Source organism: Sphaeramia orbicularis, chromosome 4 (genome assembly GCF_902148855.1).
Source record: "Sphaeramia orbicularis chromosome 4, fSphaOr1.1, whole genome shotgun sequence".
In the NCBI taxonomy this organism is placed as follows: Eukaryota; Metazoa; Chordata; class Actinopteri; order Kurtiformes; family Apogonidae; genus Sphaeramia; species Sphaeramia orbicularis.
The window spans coordinates 36,973,022-36,985,329 of NC_043960.1; the positions used below are offsets into that span (position 1 = coordinate 36,973,022).

Genomic DNA, 12,308 nt, shown 5'->3' on the forward strand with positions numbered 1-12,308 from the left:
CTTGCTGATACCAAGTACCAATATGAGTACTTAATAATACCATTACAGTTCTTAGTTACTTGTGAAAATGTGCTTTATTGTCATTGTCATTAGTTTGACTACAACAAAGTGCTGCTACTGACATTTTATACATTGGAATGAGCATTTCTCAATCAATCCATCAGGGGGCGCTGCTCTCATTTAACCATAATTGCCAAATATCATGAAGAAGAGTAACATTTTTTTGAGACAAAGAAGAAGAAAGTCAATAATAATAAAAAACATGGCAACAACAGAGGAGGTAACACTTATGTAGATGCTAATGTTGATATTGATGAGGGTAGAGCTGTCATAAATATGTCAGTGGTTTTTCACTAACTCACACAGTCGCTCTTTGAAAAGATCCGCTACCTCCACAGTTCCCGGTGGTACTGCTCCAAATTCTCCATCTGGGTACACATCCATGAGCACCCAGAAAATGGGCAGATTTGTGTACAGAATGTAGGCAGAGGACGAACAGAACACTCCATCCGTATCCATCTGTGTGTTTAACGTAACTTTCAGTCACCGTTACTTTAGTCATCGCCATTTATTTAGAAAAATCTCCCCACTGCTGACATTATTCCTCCGTCACATACCTGCTGCACTTAACTGTGAACGTCACACTGCTGTGAAGTGGTATCGGTGCGTCTGTATCAGAGCACATTTATGAGTACGAGTAGAAGTACATGCGCTCAGTATCGGACCGATACCAATACTTGTATCGGCATAGGTGCATCCCTATTACTAAATTATTTTAAAGAAATTACAGTCTTATGGTACAGCATTATTTCCACAACCGACCTTCATTCATTTAGTTTCCGAACCTCTTCATCCTGGAGATACCTGTCCCAGCTACCAACGGGTAAAGAAAGGGTAAACCTCAGATGTGTCACCAGTTCATCGCAGCGCTGACATAAACGACAACCATTAACCACCAGAAAATGTCTGCTATTTCTACATATAGATGGAACAATAATGTGGTTTTCATCTATTTATCAATTTTATGTGATACCATCTGTAAAGCCACAAACCTTTCTGCCTTAAAATATCTAAAAACACCTAGGCTTACTTATATGTATTACGCTGGCTTTTGTCATACAAAGCCGTAACTGTATTAAAAGTTTTCAAAAAAAGGTTTTAAAGATTAACTCTTTAGTATCCCTATATTGAAATTTGATCACACACAGTACCTAGCATTAGCATTAGCGTTAGCACATAGCACACGTTAGGAGCAGTGAGCTGCCAATGAAAGCGCTCAGGGACCAACTCCAGATCTTCATCAGGACTGTGGTCAGGTTCGCCAACTGGAGAATTAACCTAATTAACCCATATGTACATGTTCGTTTGTTTTTTTATATATTACAAATATGTATATATCTGTATTAAATATTACTGCTAACTGGCTGCCTTGCAGTGGCATCTAAGAGCCTTTACAAACATTAATATTAAAATGTTACCTGCAGCTATTTCATTAAAATGAAATGACAATGTGAATAAACTTCATTAAACATAACGTGAACAAAACCTTATTACATTACCTTGTATTAACACCACTTCTGCCTGTGTCAAGTCAGATAGATTTTTATCTGTAATAGCTGTGAAAGCACTAAAACCAACACTGCATATTTCACTTTTGAGATCCCACAGCAGCAGAAATACTGAACGTTTTGACTTATTTTTTGGATTATCTTGTTGTGCATTTGAATATTGCTAATTTTTTACTTTTATTCCATAACCTCAGAGGGTTTGTAAACATGCAGTATCATCAACAGATCTTCAAATCTTTGAGACGCAGGAAAATAGAACAATGTTAATTCATTTTTATTCCTGACAACATATTACTGGTATAGAATGGATTTTGGAAAGTAGAAAATGACTTCAATACAGTACAAAAAGCAAACACCACATAACACCACAGCTCCATTCACATCTGCTTTTCACAGTTGCATTTCCAGTAGCAAATTTGTTTTCAAAGCATGTGTTTTTAAGGCTGTGGTTGTTATTTTCACCATACTGAGATGTACGATGACATCTGCACAAAGTACTGCAGACAATGAAACACAATTACCTGTAACTACAACACATTGTTGATTACAACAAAAGTCTAAATGGAAGTTTGATGAGGAGGTGGTCAGGGGTGGGCTGTTTCATGCGAGAATATGAGTTTACTTTAACCCAACTGCACTCTCACAATGCACATACAGCATGTTCTTTAGGGGAAGAAGCGATTTAATCATGTCCTTTACCCTTTCATTTCATTTCATTTCATCCTTTTCTATGGTCTCGCCACTTAATAAGATGCCAACAATAGCTCTGCTAGCATGAGGCCATTCAAAATCCTGTTGATGCTCTTTCTCTCTCTCTGTCCTGCCGCTTTCCCATGCAGCATCCCTTTCTCTCTAGGACTCTTGGTGGTAAAGCTTGTTTCTCGCCCTGGCTTTAATTACAAGGTAATTGGTCTCACTAACGAAGGGGAACATGGCCTGGGATTGTGCATGTATCTGTGTCTATGCGCATATGCACTGAGTGTGTGCATCTGTTTTGTTTGTGTGTACAGCTGTGCGTTTTCTGGGCTCTGACAGGGCATCAGAGAGCGGGCTGTGTAAACAAGCCGCTAGCATCCTGTCATGCAACGCTGAAGCAGTTCCCCCACGGACTGCACTGTCAGTCGCCCCTGAGCCGCCACTCACACACACATATGCACGCCCCACACAAGCTCAGTCCCACCTCTGCATAAATGTTCATACTGCAGCCGGAGAAGAACTAGTGTTAGTACTATGAGCTTCTGCCACATACTTCCTGCCAACAAAGGAAGTGGGAAAAAAAGAAACGCCTCACATTCTGTCCTTGTTATTCTTCTTTTCATCCCTGTTCTAAACACACACACATACACTATTTAGTCTGTTCAAACACTAGAGACAAACGAGTGAAAAGTGTCAAACTATTTGTTCTTCAGTAATGCCGTCTGTGTGAGCAGTAGGTGTGTATGTGTGTATGCCGGTGTGTGTGGCTGTCAAACACTAGGGGCCCATCTGTAAAAGCATTAGGAAACACAGGTAACTCCTCAAATCACACCGGTTGTCTTTTCATGCTAAGGCGAGTGTGTCAGAACAAAGCCTTTTCTCATCTCTGTCATCTTTGCCAAAATATGGAACCACCTGAAGTTGTCGTCCTCCGCTCACTCCATCTTTCTGTCTCATCTTGTGTAATGAACCTTTTTGCTTCATTCTCTCAGCCGGGGTCCTGGAAGTGAGGGATGGAGCTAAGGAGGACTGAAGAACATCATACAGCATGAAAAGGAAAAGGAAGCTCTGCCATCTGCCAGGTTGCCTCTGTCTACCTCCAACTCTCTCTCATCTCCTCTATGTCTATCATTTCTTCAGCATCTTTTATGTCCAGCTGAAATGAAACCCATCATCCTATAGCTCTGCTTTCTAAATATCTTGCAGTTTTAATTTACATTTTTGTCTCATCACAAGATCTCAGACTCCCACTGTTTCGCTATTCTCTATTTCTCTGTTTAATTTTAAGCAAAGCAGAAACTGTGCCACTGGCGAGACAAAATCCAGAGATCTACAATCTTTGAACTGTGGTACACATTAACTTTTCAGCTGATGTCTCTTTTTTTTATCAATGAGTATGAGGAGACTGTGCATCTTGAACTACATTTGCTGAATGAACTTCCAAAGAAACATCATCCAAAGGCTAAACAAATGCATCAATATACAGTTTCATATATTACCAAGACTGGTCAGTTTTGATGCTTAATAATGTTGTTCTATTAAGTCAGTAGGACTCTGACAACTGCAGTTTTCAACAGATTGATAAACAAACATATACACTGACCCACCCTCTCAGAGACTTGTGGATTTAGGAACGTTCCAGGTGAACTACTATAAACTATTTTCTCCTTTTTAGTGCATAAATATACAGTAAACATGCAAAATAATTACATTTGGTATGCTTTCTGAATGACATGTATTCATACTGAGTAGCTCTGTATAAAAAAACAACAGCATGATGGCATCTGTTGCCAAACCATTGATCTTGCTAAACTGAGTTTTGTGTCTTGGACAAGAATGTGCTATATTTACGTACAGTTTGTTGTGTTTGCTAGCAGAAAACTGAAATAGAAAACAGCAGCTTGTCAGCATCAATAAATAAGAAATGCCCTTTCAATGCTCAGTCCTTCAAGTAGCACAGCAGGGTGAGAGTATCGGCCTCTATTAGAGCTTGTGTGTGACATTGGGACATTTTCCTTTTGTGCAAATTATGAGCAGGGAGCAAACTGTTGCTATGGAGACTGTAGTTAGTGATGCGGTGGGCAAAGCCACATCAACTAGTGTGGAGGAGAGGACTAAGCTGAACATACTGAGAGGATCACAGAATACACAAGCAACCACAGCTGCGCGCGCACACGCACGCACGCACACACACACACACACACACACATTCCAAGACTCAGGAAAGCAAATAAAAGGCTTTCACTGATATATATTTTTCTCTCTGAGTCAGGCGTTTTGAATGCTAATTCACCATGGTCACATCTGAAAGCCTGGATGAAGCTTTCTGAACACTGAGGGAAAGGGGTAGAAGAGTGTGTCATTGGAGCTACTGCACAGAACGAGGAGGGGTGCTGAGTACAATGAGTTGCCTGGGAATAGCACTGATCACATCCCACTATGCTTAAAGGGGTCATATTTTGCTAAACCTACTTTTATTAATCTTTGGTACATTTATTTGTGTATTTGTAGACCCTAACAGTTCAAAAAGTTTTTGAAACCTCCAGGTGCTGCAAAGCTATCTTTATATTAATTTTGGCAAAAATCAAGTGGATTTCTACAACCTGTTTTAATTCCTGCTTAATGTGTTATGTCTATAAGTAGTTATGTCACAATATTTGCACATACAAGGTCAGGACTTCCCACGAACGTTTCTCAGAGTGTGCCATAATTGTTTGTCAGCAGCAGCGGTTATAGTATAAACTGGAAATATGTCCAAACTTTGAGCCGATTACCTAAAATGTTCAGTTGTTGGTTGAACGGGACAGAGCAGCACAGCCAACAACCTGAAGGGGGTGGAGTGTGAAGTGGCTCATGTGCATTTAAAGGGCCAGCACTCAAAACAACCTTTCTGGCGTCATTAGTCAGAAATAGGTGAAGATGGACCTGTGGAGTTGAATTAATGAAGAATTCAGACCCAAGCATAGCATTTACAGTTTATGTAGACCACAGGGAAATGTTTTAAAATGCATAATTCCATTCCATTTTTTTCCTTTAAAACCTCCTAACTTAGTATAGCACCAAAAAAAAAAAAAGCACATGGATAAATAGACGGGCCCTACAGAAGAACAGACCAGTGAAAGGGCAGACAGCAGGATGGACAGATCACTAATTTTCCAGAAATAAACTGATGGGTGAGAAGGGCAGCAGATAGCAAGAGAGGACAGAGGTGGCAGTTATCTCTAAATATAGTTTTAGTGCTGAAAAAGCCACGATTGGAAAGTGTGTCACTGTCTGTTAGTGAGGGTCGTTTTTGTCTTCTATCACCCCGTATCCACTATTGGCCTCCACCGACAACCACAACAGCAGACAGCCAATTCAATTCAATCTCTGTCTGATTGGAGGGAACAGATCTGATTACCTCTCATAGAAGGCGCACACACACACATACACACACACACACACACCCTACACACACATGCTCAAAAACCGTTGTTTGTGCTCTAAGAATCCCCAGGGAAAGATATCCGAGTAAATGGCTGCGGTGATTGTGCCAGATAGACTGGATGTGTGCATAATATCCACACGAAGAAGATAATGTGTTTGCTAATCGCACACCAGAGACAAGCAAACACACACCCACACAAATCCACACACACACACACGCACACACACACACACACACCCACACACACACACACACACACACACAAAGGCTAACAGCTGCACAGCTATAACCCTTAACCACTCTTTTCATGCCGCTGGCTGCCAGCTACACTGTAGCAACACCCTCCCACACATCCTCAGCCAAATCCCATTGTGGGAGAGTCGTGATTTTCAGAGCTGTGATGACAGTTGACTGCGTGTGTTGACGGCGGTGGAAGTTATTATAACTTGTAATCATATTCAAGGGTTCATCATAAAAGACAGACAGGCATCAGTGAATGTTTTATCTGAAGATTTAATGATGTTATGAATACATTACCATAAGAAACTTCCTCATCAGTTGAATGGAGCAGGCAATAAATCCAAAATTTACAAAGTTTTCAGACTTCAAGGTAGCGTTTTTAAAGTGTTTTAAAGATGGCTGCTTACCTTCCAAAATGGCTGGTTTGGTAGAAAAGGGTACTAGTCACATCCACAACTTAACAACATTGAGTAGAAGTCAACATCCATTCACAGCCCTGAAAATACCCAAACATGCTGTAAAAACAGAACAGACACTGTGCCAAATTGAGAGAACTGCCAAAATCACCACAGCTTATTCACAGAACTGCATCTATTCTGTCTTTTGTTTAGTTTTGTCAGGATGAATATGTTGTAAAAGAAAAAAAAAAACAGACTGCAGCTATTTTGAACAAATACTGCACAACAGATTTTTCCATTACACAACTGCACGAAATTAAAATTAAAGTAAAATACTACTGTCTCTCAGCCAGCTTGTTAACAGCCCCGTCTTTGTACCTTGTTTTGCTTGTTGAATATCAGATCTGGAAGGTGAAGCGAAGACGAGTGTATGTTCATTAAACATGCTGTAACAGCTTAAGTGTAGTCTGTAATCACATTAATTTCACTACATTTGTTTAAATAGGGTGTTGTTGAATTCCTGCGCTGTACTGCCAGAATGATTTGCTTCCAGGGTGAAAGTGAGAAAAGCCAGGGATTTCCAAAACTATGGTGTCCATGGTTCATCATTCCTCATTAGGAAGGTGGGCGCTGAGATGTAACAGTTTTAAGTGGAGACAAATACTGTCTACAGCTGTCAGGCTTTGCACAAATGTCAAGCAACTGCAGCCCAGTGTTTTAATTTAATATTCGAGGAAAAATGTTTGCACTGGCAGACTGCCAACATCATGTTTTTCATAATGATTAATATCCAAATGTGTCTCCCTCTACAAAATTAAGTTACACTAATTATTGAACATTTACTTCAGACATCAAATCTATGTGCGTTCATTAAGTCTAAAGAAGTGGTTGCCAATCTGAGGGTTGTAACCTCTTGAGATAGACTGACGGGGCTGCTGATTACAGAGAAAATATGACGTTATTTTTTTCTTATTTTTTCTTAAATCATTATTCCTCTCTTGTCAAATATTGGACAGTCTGCAATCTCTGCGGCCCTGAGGAAGAAACCACCAGTCTTTTTAACTTCTCAGAACTATGACATATGTAAGGAAGTAAAGAGCAAATAACTTGGCATTTAAATGTGTGAATTGTGATCATTATTATACTAATTGTTTCTTCATTAGTCTGTTTTCTATGGGTACCTCTGATTATCAGTAATTTCCTTCTATTTCTGTAACAGGCTTAGTATATTTTTTAAGTTATATATGTTGAATCGACAATGTGCAAATTCTGTTTACAGAGTCAAGAAAAACAGAAACCTTTTTTTTTTTAGTGTCCCAGTGTTCAATGTCAATAAATAGCTTTTCTTCTTCATTAGGTGTATTGTATGTGTATAAATAACCTTAGTTAGGCATATAGTGCCATAAAATGACAGCTTGTGACAGCTCTACATATAACTGGTCAAAACCCCAAAATATGTGGAGCTATTGGTCTAATTCACTGCCTGCATTAATGAGGGACGGTTATGACTCATGAGCACAGGCAGGGAAGAGAGGGGTAAGGCAGGTGGGGGTGGAGGAATAAAATTCCAGATATCAGGGGGGATAGAGAAGTGCCGAGATGTAATCTTCTGGATTTAATGTGGATTAATAAAGAGTATTATACCAATAAGACTGACTAACTCATTGGCAGAAAGCTGATGTTATTCAGTTCAAGTCATGTAAATGCAAAAGGTCAAAGGTTATCTCTACCTTGTCATGGTAATTCAATAAAAACCTTCTCTTACAGGAAAAAGGGGTCTTAGATGAATGACCCAGACACACAGATGAAACATAATTGTGTACAAAAAAAAAACACACACACACACACGAGCACGCAGACCTACACATGCATACTGACAAAGACTGACACACAGGCACACACCAACTGTGATTAATGTGTAACACATCACAGTGCCATAGTCTTTTTCATTATATTCTTCTCCACAGAGCTGTGAAACAAAGGCCTGAGATTAAACAGCTCTCCTTCACATTGACTCATTAGTCTTTTTCACTCTCTCTCTTCGTCATCAGTCTCTCGTCTGTGTCTCACTCATCCAGGGCAAGGTCATTTAGGAGTCAGAGCTTTGGGAGTAGCAGGAGGATGAGGAAGGATATTAGAAGAATGAGGGACTGTCCTGCAGGGAATCTTACAACACTGAGGCACCATTTACACTCTATGATCAGCTATTCATTTCAGCTATTTTCATTCAAATCGGGCAACTCAAAAGAGACAGAAAGTGTGTGTATGTACGTAGTGTGCATTGGGGTTTCAGGTCATACACACACACATACAGGAGGCAAAATAACAGGAACGTTATCAAAGTTTCCTGTTCCCAGAGCACACGAGTTGCTTGTGTGTGGTATATGATTGCATTTGACTTTCATCACCCTGCTGTGTATGTGTGTGTGTATATGTGTGTGTGTGTGTGTGTGTGTGTGTGTGTGTGTGTGTGTGTGTGAGTGTGTAATGGAAAAATGACCCAGATCAGAACAAAGATGAGTACTCAGTGTGAGCCATGTTCGATCAGCCTCATCTAAACAAATTCCACATCCCGTTTTAAGAAAGAGATGTAGCCAGAGACAAGGTTTAAGTGAAGAGGGAGCAAGACAGACAGGGGGGCAGACAGACAGACAGACAGACAGAGTCAGAGTGAGGAGACAGAGGCAAAGAGAGGAAAGCTTAAAACCCTCAAGTCTGAATGCTGAAGGCAAGCCATTCATCTTTCCTCTCATATGCTCTTCTGGGCTTCAATCCCAGTTCCAGTGTGTGTCTGCGTGCATGTGTGTGTGCACGTACATCCCCCCAAATATGGAGAGCAGTCTGAATGATGAACATGGTCTCCATTGCAGCAGAACAATGCTGTTTCTAAATAGGACATGAGAGGCATTCAGCCTTCCCCTCACATTCTGGGTATGGGGAACCAGTGCTTGTTTGGCGGGGCTGAAGCACACTGTGTGCAATGAGGCATCTGCTCCAGGTGATAGTGAGCGTGTGTGTGTTTCAGTTTGGTTGTGTACATCCATTAAGTGTCACTCCCAATGGTGTCCAGAGTTTTTGCTACATCAATCAGATGCTTATTCAGAGAATGCTAGGCGTCGCTCTCATAGTCGAGCAGGTGGCACCGAGCAGCTGCACGATGGCTGCCAGTCTGGCCCCTGGCATCACCTCTGCTCTGAGACCACCCGGGCCTGCTCTCATACACCTGCTAGGTACCTGCCTCTGGAGCTTTTCACACCTGGATCTGTGTGCTTCTCACTAACCACAATATCCCTGCACCTGTCTAGTGGCAACCTACTGTACCAAAGTACTCTGAACCAGTTAATTAGCTACAAACAACAGCAGCCCTGCATTCTGTCATCTAACCCAAATCAAACCAATAAATGTAAATCAAGACGCTGCTAATGACCGCAAAACAGTAGCTGACCAAATGGAGGCATGTTTGTGTGTAACAGCTGTCTCTAAGCAGCATTGAGGGCAGAGCTTTAAGCCATTTTCACATATGCCCTGTCACACATGTGGCACATAACAGGTCCTTGTCTGTGTCAGATGTGTTCTCACCTATTGGACATGCTAGACCCTGTAGGAGGAGGACTGAACGATCATGATAGCTGGTGTAGCGCTGTGAATTTGTATGTATCTGTAATCTCAAAGAAAGAATGGAAAGCAATATGCAAGCAGGTATAATAGAATAATAGAGGAGTAAAACTCTATGCAAAATCATGAACATGCCCACTCACTCCCTGTTTAGTATAGTTACACTTGGCGTCAATCAGACATTGCAGAGACTTTGCACCAGGAAGCTGATAAAATCTCTTGGTAATGCCCATACCAGCTGTCTCTGGCATTTGCATTCAAACATACAGCTCCTGCAGGGTGATGTCCAAAAAATTTCAGGGTATAACTTTATGTGTGAAAAGAGGATTTAGAAGGTAATGATTTTCTGTAATCTTGTTACTCCACCCACTGCATCATGAGGCATTTTACATTTAAAGATCAAGGACCTTATGGATGCAACATTACTGCATTACAAGCTCAGCAGATTTAAAGTATGGAGGATCAAAAACTGATTATCACTCAAGGCCAAGCCATAATGCATTGGCCGATTTCTCTAGAAGAAAGTAGAAGCTTTAATTTATTGAGTTACTGTCATTTGAAGAACATGTTAAAAGTAAAAGTATCCACATGTCTATTTTAGAGAATCTGATTGAGTAATATGATGATGCATTTGCATACTGACATGAGTTCTTTTCATCCGGAGTGATGAGTAACTTCATGACCTGATGCTGACGTCTTTTCTAAGTAACTTCCCAGACAGAACAACGGGTGTGATGCTATTCATACCTTTCCTTTTGGAGTCCCGTCTGACACTGCTGGGCCTGACCGCTGGCTGTAGCTCTGTCTCTGTTGACATCCTCAGGCTCCAACTGGGCTAGACTCCGCTCCGCTTGGCTCCGCTGGGCTCCGAGGGTCCAGTTCACAGCGTCAGTGCCGACAGTGTGTGTGTGGGCGCCGGGTGTGTGCGTGGAGGCGCCAGGTGTGTGCGTGGGCACACAGGCTCATGGGAGAGGGATGGGCTTTAGCCCTGACACAACATCCCACACACACCCACAGAGAGCTGGAAGAAAGAGAGGAAGAAAGGTGTTTGGTTCAGTTAGTCTGTATTTATGTTTGGCAGGCATACCTAGTACAAGTTTGAGCAGCTATGAAAATGAGCTTGTTTCTGATAGGAAGCCTTGAGTAGATGTTGCCCATGGTAACAGACTGAGAGACTTGTTCAACACTTTCTGTTTCTTATCACTACTGTGTCTCAGCAAGGACACTGCTTGTAGTACTGCATGCAGTACAGTACCACATTTCTGAGCTACTTTCTCCTTCAATACACTATTGAAACACCTTTCAAAACACTCTGCATCAAAAGCCATATGGTAACAGTTAATGAGAGACACCATTCAGACCCAGCAATGACATGCATCTCCTTCTAAGTTCTAAGTGCATCAGTTCACAGCTGGGATTTAAAAACATGTCTTCCTGGAAAACCAAGATGTTTAATGCAGCCATAAAGCATCTCTATGGTCTTTCTGGAAAAACTCAGATATAACTGACAAAAGCAAGGTACACATTAAGGTTGATTTATGAAGCTGTTGTCTGTTGATTGACTACGTAATTCCTCCAACATCGAGTAGGTCATTTGAAAGAAGGTCCTTCAATGTGGCCCAGGACACAGTAAATGGTAAAAGAATCTGACTGCCTTAGAACATCTACGGTCAGATTTCAGTGAATTGACATTAGGTCTGGATAACGTTGCCAACATAAATATTTTCATCATAAAAGGTATAGATCAATAATTATCACATCATATGTTAAAAAAAAAAAAAAAAGTTAATGGGCAGATTTTTGGTCCTTAGTGAAAACTGAAGAAACTTGATATTTATGTGTGGTTTTAAACATCTTTATGGACAGAACATGACAAACACATTAGAAAATTTCAGAAATCTAGAAAACTGGCAACAATTAGAATGATAAAATCTTTTGCAAGTTTCAGAATATGAAAAATAGAGAAAGGTAAAATTAAGCAAAGCAACAACACATTGAAACATTTTGTTTTACTTAACAATTACTAAAAAAAAAAGCAACCCAGATGCCACAGAAGAATATCACAAAAGTAGTATCACAAAAATAAAAGTCTATTATATCCCAGTACAGTCAATGATCTCCTTTTAAAATTATCATTGGAAAACTTAGTGATGTGACAGTATATTACAATAATTATCAATATCTTATTCGTGGCAATCCTAGTTCACAGCTGGCATTAGAGTCACTGTTGTTATTAAAAACTGTTACTAACAGAAAGATGAGAAACTTCAAAAATGAATCACAGCTGAATGAAGGAAAACTTTCATACTTGATATTGATAATTATATTGGAAAAAAAATGATTTTGTTCAACTTTAAAGACGGA

General features: G+C 40.4%; 1 protein-coding gene across 7 annotated transcripts in view; it reads right to left on the reverse strand.

The window, feature by feature from the left end:
* Positions 1 to 12,308, reverse strand: part of dab1a (DAB adaptor protein 1a) — a 210,211-nt gene that overhangs the window by 47,990 nt on the left and 149,913 nt on the right. For all 7 annotated transcript variants that reach the window (XM_030132440.1, XM_030132441.1, XM_030132444.1 and 4 more), the window contains one exon: positions 10,692 to 10,965. In XM_030132440.1, coding sequence (XP_029988300.1) covers positions 10,692 to 10,761 — 70 coding nt within the window. In that variant the 5' untranslated portion in view covers positions 10,762 to 10,965. The remainder of the gene's footprint in view (positions 1 to 10,691; positions 10,966 to 12,308) is intronic.